This window comes from Saccostrea cucullata, unplaced genomic scaffold, assembly GCF_032062105.1.
Source record: "Saccostrea cucullata isolate Sc308-1 unplaced genomic scaffold, CSIRO_AGI_Scuc_v1 ctg3843, whole genome shotgun sequence".
NCBI lineage: Eukaryota > Metazoa > Mollusca > Bivalvia > Ostreida > Ostreidae > Saccostrea > Saccostrea cuccullata.
The window spans coordinates 50,516-75,314 of record NW_026919367.1 but is presented as its reverse complement, the minus strand read 5'-3'; the positions used below and the strand labels follow the sequence as shown (position 1 = coordinate 75,314).

Below are 24,799 nucleotides of genomic sequence, written 5' to 3'. Positions count from 1 at the left end.
GTATTAGTATCTAAGGCTGGATTCAAGAAAGTCCTATTTCTTTAAAACGTTACAATTTTTTTTTTACTTTTATAGGGTACAAATGTCAACTTTTATAAGACCTCTTCTAGGATTTCCAAAAGCCTTGAATCTTATAAGGATGAATTTAAAGGAAAATTATTGCATGAAGAAATTTCATTTTCAAGCTTCATTTTGATGCATTTCGAATTTAATTTTAATTTTTGGAGTTATGCTAAATCTATATCTGTTCAAAATACTAGCTTTTACAAACAAACTACAAAAGAAAACGTATTTTTGCCGTTTAACGAATAACGAGTAAATGAATTGGAGCGTAAATATATACATTCTCGGTATTGCTAACAGTTTTACATAGAAAATTGCTCTTTAAGGCTTACAACAAAAATATTGTAAAGTGTAAAAACCGGATATCCTTAAGTATTGTCAATTTTGCATGCCCTTCCTATCTTATGTGAACTTTGTCTTTTCTCAGAAGTATCCGCAATTGTTCTATTCATTTCCCGGGTAAGGCTTTTTTTCGCCTTGTTTTTTTTTTCTGCTGTGATACTGTAATTCGCTGCAAAAGTCATCACATCCTAAAGGTTTTCCCTGTTTTCCGCCGTCTCCCGAAGACACAGGAAGTCCCCTATTAGTCTTTCTTCGTCTTTTGACAGGGATTTAGAGAAGGTTATGATACACCTTCTAGCATCCGCCGATGTCCAGGGATGTTGAAAGCCGTGTTTAAGCTGCAGTTCAATCATACCATCACTGACTCATGAAAGGCTCTCCATTTCTCTACAGCAGGACACTTTCACACCTGGATCCCGTTTCCTGAACGATCTTAAACCTCACAAATCGCAGGTATTTCTCCAAAAATGACTGTAGGCGAAGATCAAGTATTATCTTTGCTCGAATTTTTCCATCGTTTTTGTAGTAATTGACTGGAACTACAAGGTGTTTCTGGCCATTAAATTCTTGTCTGCTTTCCTCACTGGTGAGTGCTTAACGGTATTTTCCAGTTCTGAACACTTCCCGGCCAATGCGCTTGACGCAGGCAGATCTCACAAGCTATGTAGCTGTTGAGGAAAGCTGTGTTATCGTTATCTAATTCCTTACTTTTTCGACTTCGTTCAATTCCTTTTCAGCAGTGGTTTGAAGTATGTCGACGCGTTCAGCAATCTCCATTGGCTTTGATGGCCCTTTATGATCATTCTTGAATTGTTTCTTTTTCTTACCTCCTGTCCTAGTATGGGGTTTGTTCTTTTCTTCCGTTAAAACCTCTTCCTCTGATGAATAATCAGATGCATTCAATTCTCCTAAGGATAATGACTCTTTGTTTGAAGCGAAACGAATACGCTTCTTACCTTGCGTCCTTGGGAGTATGTTATCAAGCTCGTGTGTGTCCTGGACTTGCTTCTCATCTGAGACATTACAAACATGTTTACCTCGCTTCGATCGGGGTTTAAGCCCACGCATACCTGATGAATCTATTGCATCACTCCAATTCTCATCAGACTCCTCTGGATTAATAGGAACCACATTAACCTTTGTTGCCCGATTTGGGTGTAAGCCTGAAGCATAAAAAAATTTTTTCTCATTATCTATCACCTCATCAAGTAATTTTATTTGCGGTCAAAAGAAATTATATCAAATTTGAACAAAAATATCCGAGCCTTCCATACTTTGCTTATTCACATCAAAATATCCCGATGAAGCGGGTAATCTTTCGTCTTGCTGTATACTAGTAGATGGCTCACATTCGGTCCTGATCATTTTGATTTGTTTTCCTCGGATGTACTTCCGCGCCTCTGTCGGTATTTCAAGGTGACCATACCTCCCAAGAATCTCGAGCACGTCTTTTCTCCCATAATTTTTATCTAATATTTCGTCCGGGCTAACATAGAGATGTTTGCTCATGTTCACTGTTGCTGACCGAACATCAGAAAGGGATTGCTCAATAAAGGCGTCTCTCTCCTCGCCCTGCTCTTCTTTCGGCCCTGCCTTACACTTCTGCATGTGGACCTTCAGCCTTTCTGGACGATCTATTATGTATCTATTATACAAAAGAAATGGTTACAATCATTATAGCATAACACACCTTTTATTCGCGAAAATTTTATACCGCGTAACTTCTCGAGTCTCTCTGCTTACAAAAACTACATGTTAACGTATATTTGTATGTAAAGACTATATACAGCAAAAACCATACCTCCCGAAAAAAAATTGTCTCGCTTATAAATACCAAAGAGTTGACTCGTGAATAAGGTATCGTGAATATAAAGTGATCTACAGAAATATAGGGACCGTTAATAACCTCATGCTCAATTGCAACACGTGAAGAGGGAGACTAAACGTAAGCAATAATTGTAAATTAATTCGAACTATACTTACGTATAGCAATAACAACAAGTCAGCCATTGCTTGCCTCTCCTCTTTGCATCCCTGACAGGGCTAAGTCCTAGTTCCTCTTCTTCTTTACGCACTGCATATTTCGCCTTTGAAATCTTGACCTTTGCTCTTTCTGCCCTTTTCTCTGGTATTGTTTTCCCAGACTGTTTTGTAACTTCTGCTGAAATAAATATACATACCTGGGCTTTGCTATCTTTTGATAGCTTCTTGTACTGCTTATTCAAGAAGGAACGCAATTCTTCTAGAGGTATTTTTGGGATTTCGCATTTCATAGCCCTGTCATTAACATTACCCTGCTCTAAAGAATCGATAAAGAAACTTACCTCAGTGGCATGTTCCACACAATACTTAATCCACTTGTTAGAGGAATTAGTTGTTGTGGATGCCATTTTAATTTTGAAATTATTTGAAAGTAAGACTTTTCTAAAAAAAACAGATTCGACTTAAGAAAAGACAATGATGACAAAATCCCTTTAATACGCCGGTATACTTAAAATATTTAAATACAAATAAAGGTTATAAAGTAGCAATCAGCTTCTTTGATATGAAATAGCAGGTTGTATCTGATATACTTATTCAGTTCTCCAGTTAGATAACCGTCAACTAACGAATGAGTATTAAACGGTTCTTTATACACTAAAGAAAATAATTAAGGATAATTATGCATTGCGACTTAAAGGAATACTCAATAATTTTCTTCTGTTCCTCGAGCTATTAATTTTAATTTAATTATGACATGTGGCATGAAAAAAATTAAGCCCAGAGCACAACCAGTAATTAACTTTAATTAGTACAATGTCAGAGTAAATAACTGCTGAAGTATTTACACATAGCTCAACGGAATAATTATCTGGAATTATGCAATTATAGAATTCAGGTTTGGTTAGTAAAATTAAAACTTCAAGCCTTGTCCTTGTAAGAATAATTGTGTGCATTAAAAAATAATGATATAAATTGTACTTTTTAAAAAGTTGAACGACGTTTCTTAAATTTCTTTTTTGAATTTCGATATAAATTTTACTGTTTCTTACTAATGAACATTACAATTTGTCAAATATCTTTAAGTACTTTTGGCCATTTTTAATATTTTATAAGTAGTATATGTAACAGGTCTATTTTTAAATTCTATTCATTTTACACATCATGTTTATATTCATTTAGAAATATATATATTAAATGATACAAATCACATATGGTCATTTAAAGCATAGTTAGATATTGTGTAAAACAGAAAGTATGAATATACATAGCAATCATTGATATGCCAGGGTCAGAACACAATTATGCGAATATCTGACATTTAAAATTATATATTTTTATGCATTTCAAAGGAATTAGTTTGTACGATATTATTTTGCAGATCTTTCTTGTAATAAAGTTTACTTTCTATTTGTGTTACCTTTTCCCTCTCTTTTTAAATAATTTGATATTAGGTTTAACACATCATCTGATTGGGTAAAAGATTCAATACATTTTGAATAACATAACTTGCCTACGTCACAATGAGTGGCGTCAAAAAAGTATTATTCCGCTTGATGGTATTTTTAAAATATGATAATTTGAAGCCTTTTTCCGGAAAAAAATTGTCTCATTGTATACCACAGGATGAAACACCACCTTTAAGCAATCGCTTAATGGTGGCTTATAGGTGCTTAATGGAATAAACACCATTAAGCTTACAGGTGCTTAATGTCCATACTTCATTAAGCTACCATTAAGCCACCTTTAAGCTGAGCTTAATGGTTACTTAATGGTCAAACCTCATTAAACTTTTACGCATCTTATATCGAACCTTTGAACTAACTTTTAAAATTATTTCAATATCATTTACGCAAAATCTATCTTAACTCATAATTTTGTCTCGATCGTAATTTCTATTATTATAACATTTTTGTCAACACGCATAAACTCGGGCACTAAGAACAAAGTTAGCTAATAGCCATAGGGGCTTGCTCCCTGTGTCTAATAAGTATTTATTGTAAAAAAAAAAATCATTTACGGTAATAATAAAACAAGACATGCTTTATCATTACCGTATATGATTTTATTTGAAATAAATAATTATTACATGCGTTGTTTTTATTAATTTAGTGTATACGATTTTTTTTTATAAATAAATAATTATTACACGCCGGGAGCAAGCCCCTGTGAAATATTTTAATTTTTCACAACCGAAAATCAAATTGTTCTTAAAATTATCTTTACCAATGAACACAAAATATATATTATTTTTAAAAAAAATGGGTTTTTTTTTCATGTGTTAAAAGCAACATTCTACAGAATTCACAGGAAAATAAAATCATATGTTCTCATGAAAAAAAAAAATCTCTTGTCTTTTTTTTGGGGGGGGGGGGGGGGCTACCAGTATAAAAATGTTAAGTTTTCAAAGATTGACTTTTACATCATGAATAATTTGAGTTAATTCGTTATTTCAAAAATTATATAATGCAGCGGTGAGTATCTGTCAAAATCTAGTCGGTCTTCAATGATTGTTATTTCAAAATCGATTTTCAGAACAGCCGATCAGATTAAACATGACAACCGACCAGATTTATATATATTGGGAAACGGGGTAAGATTAACAGCTGTGTACAGTATACCGAATGGTCAGACAATAGACCTTAATTAGGTGTGTCCACCGTCCCTGGTTACCTAACAGGAAACTATACATACACGACGTACACTGACAGATTTTGATGATCAATTATTTTTACAAAATTTAAATTTAACGCAAGCATATAATATAAAAAATTAAAAATCATGATTCATTGTAAAAGGGCAATTATTTTGATACCCATTGTGATACAAGAAGAACTTAAACAGAATTTGATATTCTAAAAAAAATTTTTGTAAACGTAACAGATTGTCACTAAAATTGTAGAAACAAAAAAAACCGTTAATATCCGCAGCATATTTAAAAATAGTAGAATCTGTTTTTTATCTTTCTTTTTCGATGATAGATTTTGTGCTTTATCTATAATTAATTTAAATTCAATCATGATTTAATGCTTACATGTATAAATCTTCGAATAACAGCGTAGAATTCATTACATCAATCTAAAAGCCGAACTCAACGGTTAAATGTTAATGTGATAGAAGCCTTTTAAAAAGACCCATACATAAAAATTTTTATATTTTGATTAATAAATCAATTCAAGACTTTGAAAACGTTCAGCAAAATTAATACTTTTACAAGTCCAAATAAATTTTGTGAATAATATAGGTTTAATATTTTCATTTATAATCAAGAGCGATGATAGCCTAATGGTTAAGGCGACTGCCACCTACACCAAAGGTCATGGGTTCGCGCTCTAAATGCGGCGGTTTTTTGTCCCCCGCTTGAAAAGTGTGGGATATTAATTTGGGTTTGTCCGTCCGTCCGTCCGTCCGTCTGTCCGTCCGTCTTTCTGTCTGTCTGTAACGCTTTCGTTTCCACACGATATCTCGAGAACCCTTTGAGCTTTTGCAATGAAATTTAGCATAGCAACTCCCTATGGACTAAAGAAGACCCCTATTGATTTTGAGGTCAAAAGGTCAAAGGTCAAGGTCATAAATAAGCAAATTCTGTCTGTTAAAACACTTTCGTTTCCACACGATATCTCTAGAACCATTTGAGCTATTGCAATGAAATTTTACATAACAACTCCCTGTGGCCTAAAGAAGACCCCTATTGATTTTGAGGTCAAAAGGTCAAAGTTCAAGGTCGTAAATTTATACATTCTGTCTCTGTGTAACACTATCATTTCCGGGTGATATTTCAAGAAGATTTTGAGCTGATGCAATGTAATTTTATGCCAAAACTCCCTAGGACGTCTCTCGCCCCTCTCAAAGTGCCCCGCCCCGTTTGTTTTATTAGTATTTATAGTATTACATGTCGCTATTTTTAGCGCAGGGGCATGAAGCGAGTTATTGCGTATAAAACAGATTCTCGGCGGACTTTATGTTCTTATTACATCTATTAGAACTGTTTAATAAAGGCTAAATAAATCAAACACCATGGATTGTGTAAAATTTTGAGAATACCGAACATGAAAACATGAATATATATATGTATGTGACTTCAGTTCTGCATATACTTCGCTCTGTGTAAAGCGACTCCGTGGTCTAGTGGTTATGTCTCTCGCCTCAAATGTGAGAGGTCCCGGGATCGAATCTCGGTCGGACCGTTCTTTTTTCTTTCTTTTTTATTTTTTTAAATAATTTTTTTTTAACCTAAATGATAGTATTCAGCATGTGAAATGAAAAATTTATGAGGTTATAAAATCATCATTACAGTGTGATAAATATTCCATATGAAAAAATCTTCTATACACATAATAAAGAATAAGCAATCAAATCTTTATATGCATATTGACATACATGTATTTTATTTCCTTCAGTATACATGTATACATTTAATAATTCTACAAATTCAGTCAGGGGGAGCCGACTTTTTCCCTAAGCGGGGGACACGAATTCTCTGAATTAGCTTGTTTTTTTTGGTTTTTGTTTTTTTTTTTAGCTTCGTTCTTTCTCATTAATTTTACCGAATCAAGATATGTGTGAACTCGACATTAATAATTTTGATAATAAATCGCTATAAAAATAATTTTTCACCCATAAAAACAGTATTTTCGACTGCGTAATGGTGGCTTAATGGTAGCTTAATGGAGTTTGGACATTAAGCACCTGTAAGTGTGGTTTAATGGTAGCTTAATGGTGACTTAATGGTGGTCTAAAAGCTACCATTAAGGACCTGTAAGCCACCATTAAGCTACATTAAACACCCATTAAGGACTTTGAGATGGCTTAATGGTAACTTAATGGTGGTGTAAATGTTACTTAAAGGTGCTTAATGGTGACTTAAAGACAACCATTAAACCATCATGAAGGACCTATAAGCCACCTTTAAACCAAGCTGAAAGGGTGTGTTTCATCTTGTGTATACTGATATTAAATTATAAGAATAAAGCTTAATTTAACTTATAATTGTTTTACAATATAACATGGTTCGGGGCAGTTTATGCTTTTATATAAATCGCTTCGCGAGTTTTGGCTTTGAGATGACCACTTTGAATCTATATGCATGACTTTATTCAAATTGATGACACATAAATGATGACGTTTAACCGTTAACGTTGACATGGAAAATGAAAGAAGATCATGTCAAAAACATAAGATCTTTGCTGTCTGCGTATTTTAAAACATGTGTGGCAATCTGTTGGAGGCGTGAAATTAAATTTTTAAAATTAAAATATGTCATCAATTATTATTAGTGAACAAAGATGTTAAAGATTTGTTATTTATATTGCATTTTTTTTTTCGAATTATTTCCTTCCCTTTTAAAATTAAATTTATTTCTACATACTCAAAGTGCTCTTTTCAATGAAATGTCAGATTTCATCACAATAAAACAGATAAATATATCAAGACAGATAAATATACCGTTTAATGTCAACTGACAAGTTGACTTCTTAATGTACGATGGCTCACGTATAGGATAGTCTAAGAGTTATCCCCCTTGTTTATATTTAGAGAATAAATGTAAGAAAGAGCTGATACTTTGACTTGTTACAATCCAGGGGGCGTGATCAACTGACTTGTTTGACTTGTTACCTATGATCTTCGAGAATTGTTTTTTTACCCTGGATGTTTGGTCCCTTGGAAACATGACGAGGTCTTGCTGAATGTCGTTGATGACCTACGTCAAAGAACTACACGCTTACCAACTGTACACTGTCACAGATCAATATATGAAAGACACTCGTCAGAAAAAACAAATAACGCAAAAACAGCAACAGAGGAGGTAAGGCTAGATTTTTTTGGTATTAATTAGTCTGCCTTCTATCAAAGTCAACAAATAGACGATTGTAGACTTTAAAAATCGAAACCGTTCGTTAAGTTCGTTTTTGTAGGACGAGATGAAAGTTTGACCAACGGTTCAAATACAGGTACAAGTATGCTGGATTATACACTTAACGAATACGGATTTGGAGAGAAGTCATGTACTCTACATGCAGATAACTGCAGTGGTAATTGATATTTTGTTAAAATTTAAATGTTACAAATTTTGATTCGCATTGGCATTTAAAAAATAGGATGTCAGCAACAGTGGCTAATCATCCATTTTTTCTCGAAACAGGGCAAAATAAAAACCAGTATGTTTTAGCTTATCTATGTTGGAGAGTAATGATGGGTTTCCATGACACAATCTCGCTAAAAATGCAAATTCCCGGACACACGAGGTAACTTATTTTATATTTTATAATTTTTTTGCATTCATTTTTATACAGATAGTATTTTTTTTATATATATTTTGTAGATGCCTCGTGGATAGTGGCTTTGGACACATTAGGAAATTATTTCGTCGATGTGATGTCGATGCATTCAGTCAGCTAGTTGAGGTAGAGGAGAAGTCGGCATCAACCAGTGTTGCAATTCCCTACAAAAAGGATGGAACAGTTACCTGGGAGTGGCGAGACTGGAAGGAATTTCTGTCGGGCCATTTCAAGGCTATCCGGAATATACGAAAGTACCACCACTTCCGATTTTCAAATGAATACCCCTGGTATGTTTTCGTAAAAGAAAGTGTTGATTCCATAGAAGCAAAGATGTCCATTCTGAAGCATGCCATCGTGGACCTTAAGACTAAACCAATATTGATCACTCCCCCTGGATTGTCAAGAGATCGGCAACTGTATATGTACAGGAATGTTCGCCCTTATTCAGACCTCTACATCAGGATGAGGTATGCCCACCTCCAACTGAGGAATGACTTTTAAAAAAAAAACTGGGACAATTTACCGGCTGTATCTGTCTATCCTTCAACTTTGACGTCATAATAATTGCAAATTTCTTTTAGATTAAGGAATAACTATCTTCTAATTTGGCGTCGCCGGTAAAACTCACTTTGTGACCGTTAAATCAGCATTAACGGTCGCAAATACCAAATTTGAAGATTAGTTATTCCTATTCTAATGCAATCCATGCACTTTGTTGCTCACGTCTTATTTTGTTGAATTTTGGTACATGAAATACGTCACTGAGCATTGTGATTTTGCTCCGCTCTATTTTGACGTCACAATAAAAAAACTTCCACGCTCGTTGATGCTCGTTTTACTGCTTCAAACCCCAGTGCATTAGCCACTCAAAACAGGTTTTACCTAACAATTGCATTAGAATAAATCATCAAATGTTTATTTTTACATAATTGCATTAGAATAAATCATCGAATGTTTATTTTTAATCTTTCAAGTGAAATTATTGTCCATTTCTGACCAATACAATAAGAGTAACATAATTGTTAATAATTTTAATGCACATACATATGAACATATATGCAGCTCACCGCTTATATAAGAAAAGTTAATCTAACATTAGTGAACAACATTGTGTAAATGCTTCAGCTGTATGTCAGTATTAATTTATGGTTATATGTATACATGTTCACAAATATGAAATTTAAAGATTTATCGAACGAAATTATTTTTATCTTGTTGAATATTAAATTTATTATTTTTACATTGTACAGAATATATTTATTTCCTCATTTTTATCTTTGACGTCACTGACGTCACACTATAACATTCTCCTTACGAAAATAAATGCTAGTATTAAAATGCAAAAACAAGTAACTTAGAAGTGCTGGATGACAATAAAATTTCATTTTTTAAGAGTTCTACCTGTCTGCTATCCAAAACAATAAAATTCTAAAAATGAATAAAAACTACCATAAGGACCCTTTTCCCATGGGCGCAGTCACATAAAATAGTGCATCCGTTTTTGATTTCTATGAACGGTGTTGCCATGGTTACAAAAAATAGGATTTTCTGTGAAATTCTTTAAAAACGCTACTCCTCCTACATTTTTGATCTGATTTCAATATAACTTGGCACACAAGTAGACTACACTAAGATACATAATATAGTGCATCGGTTTTTGATTCTGATGAACGGTGTTGCCATGGTTACTTCAGATAGAAATTTCTGTGAAATTCCTTTAAAACGCTACTCCTCCAACAATTTTAGTCTGATTTCAATATAACTTGGCACAAAAGTAGACTAACACTGTGATACATACTAAATAATTTAGTACTGAAGCCAAAACTGTAATCGAGATCATATTATCCTTTCATTTCTCGGTAGTTGCACTGACTTCCGGTTTCTTGGTTCCTTTAGGTTCTCCGCAGATCATGTGACCTGTTGTAGGTATAAATAAGGAGACAATCGGTTGTTTTAGTTAGTCTGTTGCTGACAGCCGAATTGAAAAGACGGTTGTATACAGAGAAGTCAAACGTGGTAGGTACTGCAAGGAATACCTTGAATCAAGTCTTATGTGTCTGAAATAGACTTTCGAGACTTTGATTGATTATATATTATTTAGATAAAGTACCTGATATTCTGGTTTGACTGAAGGTAAGAAGCGGACGCGCTTCAGTCCTTGGAAGGCGCGTGCGCTCCCGAGAAACGAAGGAGTAATTGTACATACTATTAATTTAAATTTGTGATTGAGAAAATTGATTTATTATTTAATTGTTCAGATAGAACAGCCGAATCCCATAAAAGAACCCGAAAACGTTACATAAATTTGGTGGCAGCGCGGTGGGATTCGGCAAATAATCAAAGTAATATAGAATTTAAATCGATAATTTTTTTTAATTGTGTTATATTTGCCTTGTAAATCATGAGTGCGATGGAAGAAATGATCAACGAAGAGATATCCTTTCTTGAAAGGAGTTGTGAGAGATTGCGTCTTGAAATAGAACAGCAATCTACACCCGTTGAAACAACTCGACCAATGCGCGATTCTGGAATTGCGTCATTGACTGGTGAACGCGCACAAGGAAATCAGCCTGGAGGAGCGCTAGATGGTGTGACAATGAGGAGAAAAACAGCTCAACGAAATTTGACTGCAGAACCAAATGCACCCAGTTCGACAAGGGATTATGCTGCGCGTGCTCAACAATATGAAACGATGGTGCCACAGCCAAATTGGAAAACGCCGAGCATTTTGTCAAGTGCACATCCACACCCGGTCCATATGTTGAGTGAGACTCTGGCGCATTCTCCTTTTCAAGTTCGATTGGAAATGCCATCGCAAGGAGAGTATCATAATAGGCCTCCTGCGCAAACGAAAGATGCAGAATTATTTCATGAGGGTCGGATACAAAACAAGTTTGAGACTCCAAGATCTTCATTAAATGCGCAGATTTCAGAAACTGCTTTAGAGCATAATGCACAGCTACCGATTCCAAGGAAGCGTACATCCGCGGATGCGCTGCAGCAGATATCAGCAGATGCGCTGGATCAAACACCTGTGGATGCGCTTCATCAGATACCCGCGAATGCACAGAGTCGATATGGAAATTCCGGAAATGAGGTAAACCAAGGGATAGATAGCTCATTTCCCCGACAGATAGTCAACGTTGCTGATAAAGAGAAGAAGGACCAAAGTGAGAAAGCTACAGCCAAGTGTAACATTAAACCAGCAACCTTTGATGGAACTCATTCTTGGCTAGATTATAAATCCCATTTTGATGCGTGTGCGGCTATCAACAATTGGAATTATAAGGAAAAGGGGTTGTATTTAGCAGTGTCACTGCGAGGAGCTGCACAAGGGATATTAGGAAATGTTTTGCCAGAAACGGGACAACAATATGACCTCTTAGTGAAAGCACTTGAAGAGAGATTTGCTCCACCTAATCAAACGGAGTTGTACCGTGCGCAACTCAAAGAAAGGCGTCAACGGGCATCAGAAACACTATCTGAGCTAGGCCAAGCTGTGCGCCGATTAACGTATTTGGCATATCCATCTGCACCGGCAGAAGTAAGAGAAACTCTTGGTAAAGAGGCTTTTATTGATGGATTGATAGAGTCTGATATGAGACTACGCATTAAACAGAGTCGACCCCAGAATCTAAACGAAGCTATTCGCCTGGCAGTAGAACTTGACGCCTACTATAAGACAGAGAAAAGAAGTCATATGCGCGCTATTGAAAGTCAGGGACAAGCCCGAGCTCAAGCTTCCGACTCTGGAGATTTAAAAGCGCTGATGCAGAAAATGCAGAATAAAATAGATAATCTGGAGAGGCAGATTAAGGCAAATGCAAGATTCAGCAGAGATTCTTTTCAGAAGGAAGGCAAGCGGAACAGGGTAAAATGTTACTATTGCTCAGAGGAAGGACACATTCGAAAGAATTGCCCAAAGTTGAAGAACAAAGTTCAAGACAAAGAAAAGGATATGCGGCGACATGAATCAAAGTCAGATGGCGGAAGCGCATGTCAAGTGCGCAGTAGACGTAAAAGAAAGAGAAAATCTAAAAGCAATGGCAATGTTGGTGCAAACAATTTGTGCGAGGAAGCAGGTATCTTCATCCAGGGAAATGTGAATGGGAGCAGTGCAAAACTCTTGATTGACACTGGAGCATCCCTTACTCTTATTTCAAAGAGATTGTTTGATACATTGCAGGAGGAAAAGCCTGTGCTCAAGGAGAACGCACAGCGAATATTCAATGCTAGTGGTTCTGTTCTGTCCCATTATGGTAAAGCAACATTTTCTCTCAAGACTGGTGAGACAGATAGAACTATTGATGCAGTTGTTGCAGATATTTCTGTGGACGGAATTATTGGACTTGATTTTCTCAAGAAATACAATGGGCTGATAGATCTTCAAGAGAGTTCGCTGCGATTAAATTATGAGACATGCCCATTTTCCTGGGAAGGCACACTAGGTTGTTACAGGGTCACTGCAGCCAGTAATATTTGCATACCACCGAGGAGTGAAATAATTATTTCAGCCAATGTTACGGGAAATAATAACTATGGAGGAGCTGATTACTTAGTGGAACCAGAACGAAAATTTATTGAGAAAGGGTGTGCGCTAGTAGGACGCACTCTCGTTAAAGGTAGCGATAAGATACCAGTTTGCTTAATGAATGTCACTAATGACATGCAACAGATTTTTCAAGGAACTCTGATCGGGAAAATGACAGCTGTTGAGGAGAGACCAAAATCGCCATTTTATCCTCAGGGTTTAACCAAAGAGCTGAGAGGTGATCTGAAAGATTTGTTAGACAGATGTAAAGGTAATCTATTACCAGAGCAAGTGACAAAAGTTGATAACTTCCTACGTAAAAATCAGTTTTTGTTCGCAACTTCTAATTATGACTTAGGACAGACCAATGTGGTGCGCCACAAGATAAACACGGAGCAGGCTAAACAACCTATCAAGCAAGGTCTTAGGCGAATTCCGATTCATCTAACTCATGAGGTAGATGCACAGGTTAAGGAAATGCTCGAAAAGGATGTAATAGAACCTTCAAACAGTCCCTGGGCATCGCCAGTAGTTCTTGTACGCAAGAAAGACGGCACAATGCGCTTTTGTGTAGACTACCGTCGATTAAATGAGGTGACCACAAAGGACGCTTATCCTCTTCCAAAAATTGATGAGGCTTTTGACCACTTATCAGGACACGAGATGTTTTCTACGCTTGATCTGAACAGTGGTTACTGGCAGGTTAGTATGGAGGAGAGCGACAAGCCGAAGACTGCATTTGTGACACGACAAGGTTTATTCCAATTCAAGGTTATGCCCTTTGGCTTATGCTGTGCGCCTGCGACGTTTGAGAGACTTATGGAAACCGTTCTTGCAGGACTCCAATGGGATAAGTGTTTAGTATACCTTGATGACATTATTGTTGTAGGCAAATCATTTGATGATATGCTTGAAAACCTACAACATGTTTTTCAGAGATTGCATCAGGCCGGCTTAAAGTTAAAGGCCAAGAAATGCAATTTATTTGCCAGCAAGGTATCCTATCTGGGACACATCATTTCCAAAGACGGAATTGCAACCGACCCAGAGAAAGTGAAAGCAGTAGCTGAGTGGCCAATTCCAAGTACTGTGACTGAGTTAAGATCTTTCCTAGGTCTTTGCAGTTATTACCGGCGCTTTATAAAGAATTTTGCATCAGTTGCCAAACCATTGCATCGACTCACCGAAAAAGGAAGGAAGTTCCTGTGGAGTAAAGAAGCACAAGAAGCATTCGAAGTGCTGCGCAATAGATTGATAACTGCGCCAGTATTAGCTCTACCAGATGTAACGAAGCCATTCATTCTGGATACCGACGCTAGCAACGAAGCGATCGGTGCGGTATTATCTCAAAATATTGATGGTAAAGAACGTGTTATAGCGTATGCTAGCCGTACATTGTCCAAGTCAGAGAGAAAATATTGTGTGACACGCAAAGAACTTTTGGCCGTTGTCCATTTTATTAAGCATTACCGCCACTACCTCTATGGTAAACAGTTTCTTATTAGAACGGACCATGGGTCATTGCGATGGCTTTTAAGATTCAAAAACCCAGAGGGTCAGTTGGCTAGGTGGCTGGAAGTGATCAGTACCTATGATATGAAAATAGAACACAGACCCGGTAAAAAGCACGGTAATGCGGACGCGCTGAGCAGAATACCTTGCGCTCAGTGTGGGTTTGATGCTCCATCATTGGAAAATGCTGAGTATGATATGAAAGTTGAACCAGCTGTACGAACTCTACAGTCATCGGATATACAAAGTGACGACATGGATTATAGTCTGCAAGAGGCTCAGGAGCAATGTAGAGACATTAAGCTTGTAAAAACATGGGTCGAGAAAGGTGAGCGACCAAGTTTTAGCGATATGTCTATGCATGGCTACGTAGTGAAGTCTTTGTGGAATCAGTTTTCTAGACTTGCTATAGAGAATGGATTGCTCATGCGCAAGTGGACTCTGCTTTGTCCCAACAAAGAAGTTTATCAAGCTATCATACCAGACCAAGAGCGCAGACGCGTCTTGGAAATGTGTCATGATAACCAGACGTCAGGACACTTGGGGGTTAACAAAACGATAGCTAAGATACGGCAGAGATATTACTGGCCTGGATTTCAAAAAGATGTCTACCAGTATGTTACAGGTTGTGACAAGTGTACGAGACGTAAAAATCCAAACCCTAAACAAAGAGCCCCAATGCAGATTACCGGATCAGGTATGCCAATGGAAAGAATTGCCACAGATATACTGTGTGAGCTACCTGAGACTGATAGAGGAAATCGCCACATTTTGGTTGTGTCAGACTATTTCACCAAGTGGACAGATGCATTCGCTCTGCCAAATATGGAAGCTGAGACGTTTGGACGCACTATGGTGGAACAGGTATTTGTCAGATTTGGTATCCCCTTTACCATTCATTCGGACCAAGGTCGACAATATGAGAGCAAGCTCTTTCAAGAGATGTGTCGGTTACTTGGGATTAAAAAGACCCGTACAACACCCTATCACCCGAAGTCAGACGGGATGGTGGAGCGCTTTAACCGCACATTGCTCTCTAAGTTAAGCACTTACGTTCAGGAAAATCAACGTGACTGGGATTTGCATCTTCCGTATATACTTATGGCATATCGTTCTACAGAACATGACACCACTAATTTCTCGCCAAACATGCTAATGTTGGGACGAGAAGCGACCACCCCGTTAGAGTTGATGTATGAAATGCCTCCAGATATTAAGGATATTCCAACAAGTCAATGGGTTTGGGTGTTGCGTGAACGATTAGAGTCAGCTCATAAGTTGGTCAGAGAAAGCATGCAATGTGAAATGCAGCGCCAGAAAAGGTACCATGATACCAAACTAGCATGGTCATCCTTTAGTCCCGGAGAAAGAGTTTATGTATTTTTCCCTACCAGAAAGAGCGGTTGTTCTCCGAAGTTAACATCGTTTTGGAGAGGGCCTTTCTTAATTGAAGACAAATTGTCAGATGTTTTATATAAGGTTGCATGTGGAACAAAAGGCAAAAGCACTATCATTCACTGCGATCGCTTGCGGAAGTGTAAGTCACAGACACTTCAAAGAGAGAATGATGTCAGTAATTTCGAGAGTCAAAACAATGCAGATGATTCCCTTGTAGATGAGTGTCTTGTAGAAGAAAATGAAGATCAGTCTGATATTGCTGAAAACCCTAACGGTTGTGCTTCAGATAGGCCAAGGCGCATTAGAAATGCACCTGCGTGGCATGACGACTTCATTGTTGAATACAAATTATAAGCTGTCAGTACAACTAAGGATTAGTGTAGCGCAATTTCATTATATGATTAGTATTTTTTTAGAATATTTTATACTCAGGATTTTGTTTTTGTGATTTTTGCAGATCATGGCAAACACCAAGACCACTAAAAGAAAAGAGGGTCACCTTTGTCCTATGTGTTCTCAGAGATTTGGTGAAGAATCAGAGTGGGAGAAACATGTACTTGAGTGTGGGAGAAAGCGCAGACAGAAACGGTTTGAATGCAGTCATTGCGACTATGCTACAAATAAGAAGAGCGACATGGTCAGACATTGTAAAACTCGACATGGTGGATTCGCTCAGGTGGACAGTGAGAGTGATTGGGAGCAGTTGGATCCCGGGAATCTATCGGATGTTGTTGGTGAAGCCACAGTGGCTGGGACTTCCCTTCCTTCTTCCGAAGTGACGCAGAGGAAACCAACGAGACCGGCTCCTGTACACACTCCAAAAGTCAAGAGATTATTGAGCAAGGGTTCGTTAGTTCCTGATGCTCCTGCTACATTCCAGCATCCCATGACGACTGTGAAAGAACATGCAGCTCCTTCGGCAAAAGTATCAGCGGCATCGTCGACTGATGTCCAGGATTGTAGTGTCGAGGATTCCATCCGTTCAGTTGGTGTCGACAAAGGTACACAGACTCTTCCCACAGAGCAGATGACAGAGGCTACTCAGACTGAAGTGACCAAGAGAAGACGTCTGGATCGGTGTCAGGAAACATATCAAAAGGATGGAAAATCTGTAGTAGAGACCCATGAGGAAGAACTCTGGTTTTAGTGGTTAAAACTGTAGCAATGGCACAATAACATTGTAAATTTAAGCAGAGAGCTTAGTATTTTTCAAATCTTTATGGGATATGTACATAGTCAGGAAGACTATTGCATGGTGTAAATAATAATGAACATATGTAAAATTGTACGCCTTTAGTTTTTCTTTATTGAGGAATGCGAGACGCATTTCCTGGAGGCGTGGGTAGTGAAGCCAAAACTGTAATCGAGATCATATTATCCTTTCATTTCTCGGTAGTTGCACTGACTTCCGGTTTCTTGGTTCCTTTAGGTTCTCCGCAGATCATGTGACCTGTTGTAGGTATAAATAAGGAGACAATCGGTTGTTTTAGTTAGTCTGTTGCTGACAGCCGAATTGAAAAGACGGTTGTATACAGAGAAGTCAAACGTGGTAGGTACTGCAAGGAATACCTTGAATCAAGTCTTATGTGTCTAAAATAGACTTTCGAGACTTTGATTGATTATATATTATTTAGATAAAGTACCTGATATTCTGGTTTGACTGAAGGTAAGAAGCGGACGCGCTTCAGTCCTTGGAAGGCGCGTGCGCTCCCGAGAAACGAAGGAGTAATTGTACATACTATTAATTTAAATTTGTGATTGAGAAAATTGATTTATTATTTAATTGTTCAGATAGAACAGCCGAATCCCATAAAAGAACCCGAAAACGTTACAGTACATCAGTTTTTGATTTCGATGAACGGTGTTGCCATTGTTACTAAAAATAGAAATGTCTGCGAAATTCCTTTCAAATGCTACTCCTCCTACAGTTTGGTTTGATGACAATGGCTTCTTTTCTCATCCTTTGTTATAAGTACAAACCAGTTGAGCCTACAGTCTCGACAGAGACTTCTGGTCTATAAGAAGATTTTTGTTAGTCATCACGAAATTTGTTAGTCATTGCCCACTAGTAATACCCCCGCTGTGATGTGAATATACAATATCATGTTAACGTTAAGGGTATATGCATGGAAAAATAAGAATATGACATCAGTTTCAAATAAAAATAGATCCCATCATTCTACATGCCTCAACAGAGTCTGTACTAAAATTCAAGTACATGTACCTGTTATGAGTAGTTGCTGAGAAAACTTGCAACGAAAATTTGTTCACTTATGAAAAGGACAGATGTTCTGACAAACAGGCAGTGGACATTAGATTTGAACAGAAATTGATCCCACCATATAGCATGCCTCACAAAAAAGTGTTCTTAAATGTCAAGCATCTGCCATGAGTAGTTGCTGAAAAAAATTGTGACAAGAATTGTTATTTATGAAACATGAATGAAAAAGACAGACGCACTTACCAACAGAGAGTTGAGATCAGATTTGAACAGAAATGAATCCATCATATGACATGCCTCAGAGAAGATTGTGTTTATTTCAAGCATCTGCGATGAGTAGTTGCTCAGGAAAAAACTGTGACAAAATTTGTTATGCGTGAAAAATGTATGAAACAGACAGACGCACTGACAAACAGGAAGTTGACATTAGATTTAAACAATTATATATCCAACCATATGCTCAGAGATGATATTGTTAAAATTTAGAGCATCTGCAATGAGAAGTTGCAGAGAAAAATGGCGACGAAAATTTGTTATGCATGTTATGCATGAAACATGTATGAATCGGACAGACGCACTGACAAATATGAAGTTGACATCAGATTCCAACAAAAATAAATCCCACCATATGGAAGAAGATTATGTTAAAATTTCAAGCATCTGCGATGAGTAGTTTTTGAAACCAGAAGTCTGTCGAGATGAAGCTCTACTGCTACTTATAGCAATTTTAATAGAGAAGAAAAGTACTCATAAGCAGTTGGGAATTGAAACTTGTAGTCTACTTGCATGCCACATTATATTATATTAAATCAGACTAAAACTGTATTTGGAGTAGCAGTTTGGTATTTAACAGAAATTTCGTTTTTTAGTAACCAAGGCAAAACTGTTCATCGAAATCAAAAACCGATATATAGAATTATGTACCTTAGTGCAGTCTACTTGTGTGCAAAGTTATATTGATATCAGACCGAAACTGTAGTAGACTTAGCATTTTGAAAGAATTTCTCAGAAATTTCTATTTTTAGTAACCACGGCAACACCGTTCAACGAAATCGAAAAACCGATAAACAGAATTATGTACCATAGTGTAGTCTACTTGTGTGTCAAGTTATATTGAAATCAGACCAAAACTGTAGGAGACGTATCATCTTGAAAGAATTTCACAGAAATTTCTATTTTTAGTAACCACTGTAACACCGATACACAGAATTATGTATCTACTTTAAGTGTATTCTACTTGTGTGCCAAGTTATATTGAAATCAGACCAAAACTGTACGAGGAGTAGCATTTTTAAAGAATTTCACAAAAATTTCTATTTATAGTAAGCAGGACAACACTGTTCATCGAAATCGACAAACCGATACACAAAATTAGGTATCTTAGTGTAGTCTACTTGTGTGCCAAGTTATATTGAAATCAGACTAAAACTGTAGGAGGAGTAGCATTTTGAATAATTGTTTACAGACAGACACAGACGGACGGACGCCGGACGCATTACTATCGCATAACTGGTCTCTAACTAGCAAAAAACTGCGACAAAAATTTGTTATGCATGAAACCACAAACAGTTCCAGATCAGCAAACACCGATACAACAACAGTGTCAACTAGCACCGCAGCTCACCATCTACCACAACCAGTTCCCCACCAGCAATCACTGATACAACAGTAACAACCCAAAACCCAACATCCACCACAAGTTCTCCATCATTGGCAATCCGTATTTCACCTCCTATACTACAAGGTGTCTACCTTCAGTAGCCCTCCATCCAGCAGCAGTACTTTATACTGCACCAACACCCAAAGTACTCCGTCTGCCACCACCAGTTTCAGTAGTCGAGTCCTCCCCCAGTCCATCCACTCACAAGAAGACAATAAGACTAAACTGCTTTGCTGGACCTATCGTTGAGATAGATGGACCACAAGATGTCAGCGGAACACCAGAAGATACCGAGTTCAGGATCAGGCAAAAAAAACTTGATGTCAACATTTTCTGCATGCATGTTCAAAGACCAACTTTTGGCTGGATCCTAGCCGAAGAGATATACAAGAAAGAAGAGTTCATCGGAAGAAACGACCACCTTTGGCTGGATCTTAGCTAAGAAGATATACAGCAGAGAAGAGCTCATCGGAAGAAATTTCTTCGGTAAGAAGATATACAGCAAAGAAGAGCTCATCGGAAGAAATTTCTTCGGTAATAGGAAAAACATCTCTGTCATATCCCCAAGAAGGCGCCATGTCATAGAACACGCTATGGCGGAAATGTATGGATCCAATGAAGCTCACTTAAAAGAAGTTATTTCTGGGATCAACACTGGGAAATGCCATTCACGTCTTTGGAGAACATTAAAATCAAGAGAACAGTTGTGATGTGGGACATTTGAATCTAAAGGATGGTTGTGATGTGTGTAACGTAGTTGAGTTTTAAGCCTGTTTATTTATCAACACTAATGGTCAATATGTATATAGATTTGTAACCAATAATAACCATGAACTTTTTTTTTTCATGTAAATTATTATAGAAAATATTTATTTGTTGACATCGATGGACAATATGTAATGTTCGACAATATCTTTAAAGCTGATTGACAATGTATACTGTGAAATCACTAATTTTCGTGGGGGGTTAATTTTCGTTGTTATCGAGGTATGAGGAGACCCACGAATTTATGTCCACCACGAAATGTAAATTTTCATATGCTCAACTACTAAAAAGCTTCTAATCCACGAAATCAAATCCCTACGAACCAACATTTTTTCCTTAAACCACGAAAATTTCACCCCACGAAAATATGTGATTTTACAGTACTTGCTTCATATAAAAAAAAAAAGGGGAATGAAAGCAAGTGGAAAGTTTTGTGTTGAGTAGAATACTATAGATATTGCTTGTTTCATTGACAGAAATGGACAGTATGTTGTTATGGGTCAGAATAACCCTAAATGCCAGCAAAGATCAATCACACAGTTTAAACTTAACAATAATTTATTTACAGTAATATATATGAATCATAAAGTATAAACTTAACATTAATCTAAAAATACATACAACAGAGTGTCCGTTGCTGCACACAATGTTCAGTGAAAGTATATCCGAGTCTCTTTGTACACCAGTCTTTTTGTACCACAATGTTAATTATACGACAATTATTATTTATGCATCGAATTGACAGAGTATTTATACAGTATTATAAATCTAGAAAATTTTAGAAATTGTTAAAACATGATATTACTGGAACAGTCTGGACATACACAAAATTCAAGAATGTTCTAGAAAAAATGACCGAACATATTGACCACTCTGGAATGTTCAAGAAACTTAATGTTACTAATTATATACATGATGAAACAATACAAATACAACACACCTCACAACGATGTATAATGTGCATACGTATTAATTACCAGTTTCATCCAGAAAATGACTCTTTGATTACATCATTGGTATCATATAAATGTACATATATATTATAAATATTGCTTTATGTCGTTAAATAAAAAAAAAAAATTATAAGTTACATTTCTTTGAAAATAAAAAGGTCCCTGGGCTTTAAAAGTCATGTGCAGTCACTGTACACGTACACCTGCTTTTTTGTGGCTGTGTAAGTCTCCCCAGTTTCTTAAGTCCTTGCAACAATTCCCTCTTTTTCAAAACGGAGTCAGTGTTTTTTGTTGAATGTATATTTCTTAACGCCCCTCTCGAGAATTTTTCACTCATATGGAGACGCCACCACTTGCCGGTGGAGAGCTGCAAATATTTGTCCTTTTCTCGACACTCTGGGCCATTAAGCAGGGTAGGATCTTTTTCGTGCCAGCACTTATTTTGACACGGTGCCTCAATTTATACTGACAGAAGGACCGGTCTCCACGTCCCACGGTGGGATTCTTATTTGCGACGCAAGGAGTGACTCCTTACTTCGCTACTCTAGAGCAGACGCTCTAACCACTGCGCCACGCGGGCGACTTTTACATTTACATGTATGATTCCTGTTTGAATCACCAGAAGTAAAAATAAACAGATTTTTAAACAACGTATCGCTCGCCTCTTCATTTGACATCGCTCATACATTACCAAATTTCAGCATTTTAATTTTAAAATTTTCAAATCGCTCGCCCCAAATTTTTGTCAAAAATCCGAAACCAAGATATTAATTTTGTGTCGCCTTATGTATATTCGTAAAAGGTTGTGTGTACTAAAGGCTAATGACTACATTTTTCCAGCAATTTGATGTATGATTTAAAAAAGGAAGGAATACAAAGCCAATTTAGCATAGAGATGACTTTAAGAGATGATTTATAGCCCTAGAGAATGTTTATCAATGTCATTGGAATGCATAATTTCTGAGAAACTGTTGCGGATCTAGTTAAACTTTGAAAACTGGCGAAATGTTCATGACAAGTGAATTGGTGGCAGAGGATAGTTTCGGATTAAGTACCCTTCGAAAAATAGAAAAAAAAAATACAGAAACCAGAGGTTTGAATTCATATTAAAGGTATTTTTGGGCTAGAATTTCTTATGGGTGCATTTGAAGGGAATTGGTTGCATTGTATATTTTATTGAAATATGACACTTTTGTGTCATTAATACTGTATATGGGATATGGACTAGAAATACGAAACTAAGCTATAAGATCACTCTTCCGGTATTTCATCCGAAAGCGGGGTGGGTTCATAGGATGAATTGTAGCTTGAAAACGAGGTGATTGAGCCATTATCTTTTGCTGTTCAGTAGTATGTACAAATGTTGTTCTTCAATAAGTGTGGTAGCTAAGGTCATGAGCACGGGCCTGGAATCATTTGCGGCGAAATAGTGAAAATAGGCTTGGTTTACTTGAAATTTTGAGATTGTCCCTGTGCCATCTTTAGGGCTCATTGTCTAAATTGTACATGTTTTATTCCTTAAAGCTTAAAATTCCACAAGGGACTACATCTTACTATTATTACATGTAGAGGGAATTTAAAATTTTTCAATGAACATTTTAAAAGCAGCTAAATATTAAGTAAACCATCAGTCAAACGTTCTGATTGCAAAAAAAAAAAAAAAAAAAAAAAAAAATTCCTCTGCCACCTTTGCCAAAATTTTGACTCCGTGTTAAGTTGTACATCTTTTAATTCCTAAATGATTCGATTTCCGTGAATATCCTAAAATGTAACGAGAACTGAAAGTTTACCAATCCAGATTCTACAGTGGCTCGTTTGAAATGAAAAATATAAAGCAGACTTTTCGATTGAAAATTGGTTCTCTGCCACCTTATAATTGTTGGAAATTATGTAGAACGACTTAAGATACGAAATAATTCATAAAATTCCGACTATTATGAACGAAGGAAGTTAATTCCGGAAAAATATGTGTTCTTTGTGCAGTGACCCTTAAATTTACAGAAAGAACTACTTGTTTATTAAGATGATGTACCTGAAAATTTTGGCGTGTTTTTTAACGGTTAAAGTGTTTGATAAAATAGTAAAACAAATAATACTAAAGAGACAAATTGACGACTTTCCTTCTCAGAGCCCCGTCCTTTGTTTTTTATACCGGTCACTTTGATTAATTAACCTTTCTTTGCTATCGCTGCGTTATAAAACATTTCTTCATCGTCTTCTTGTCAGTCATGATGGATTGCCACGTATTAATGGCGTTTCATCTGACTTGGCTATCGCGGTATCGTAAAACGAACACATTTCTTAAGAAAACAGCTGTTGATTTAATTTTCAAGACTCGGGAGTCTAAATGGTAGATAAAATGGGAACAACGATGGGTTTATGGGAGGTGGGCAACATCATTATATTTTGATATGTATTTTAAGTACTGAGGAAAATGTGCCCTCGTTTTAAATTTCTTTGTGAACTTTTTATTTCATTGAAGAAGTAGCAATGTATATTCTATATTCACGCAAATTAAATATATATTTAAAGTATTTGTAGTGCAGAAGATACAAAGAAATGGAATGAATATTGTAAAATCACATATTTTCAAGTGGTGTATTTTTCGTAGTTTGAGGAAAATATATTTGTTCATGGGGATGTGATTTCTAGGTTAAAGAATTGAGCAGTAGTAATATATGTAAAAAATTACATTATGTAGTCGACATAAATTCGTGGGTCTCTTCACACATTGAAAAACATGAAAATTAAACCCCCACGAAAATGATTGATTTCACAATATATAAAATTAACTAAAGGATATTTACTTGTGTAAATTCTACATATTTGATAATCCAAGTTTTAGTTAAACCAGAGCAGGAATTTTTTTTGGGGGGGGGGGGGATGGGCGGTGGACCTTTTGTTTTCCGAATGTTTTTGATAATCTGTTACATGTACACATGTATTCAAAAATACGCACAATTTATTAATTCGATTTGACATTATAAATCCCGCAGTATAATTTTTGTTTGATCATTTATCTCTTCTAAATAGTGTATCATTTTATGCAGTATCTATTAAGCACTTAAGATGAAAGTCTGTCCTCTTTTCTCT

At 36.5% G+C, this 24,799-nt stretch overlaps 1 protein-coding gene across 1 annotated transcript; it reads left to right on the top strand.

Annotated features, from left to right (window-relative positions):
• Positions 1–8,303: 8,303 nt before the first annotated feature.
• On the top strand, positions 8,304–9,167 carry LOC134229918 (uncharacterized). Its single transcript, XM_062711704.1, has 3 exons — positions 8,304–8,417; positions 8,528–8,630; positions 8,708–9,167. The coding sequence occupies exons 1-3, from the start codon at positions 8,345–8,347 to the stop codon at positions 9,165–9,167; spliced, it is 636 nt and encodes a 211-aa protein (XP_062567688.1). The 5' UTR covers positions 8,304–8,344.
• Positions 9,168–24,799: the final 15,632 nt, after the last annotated feature.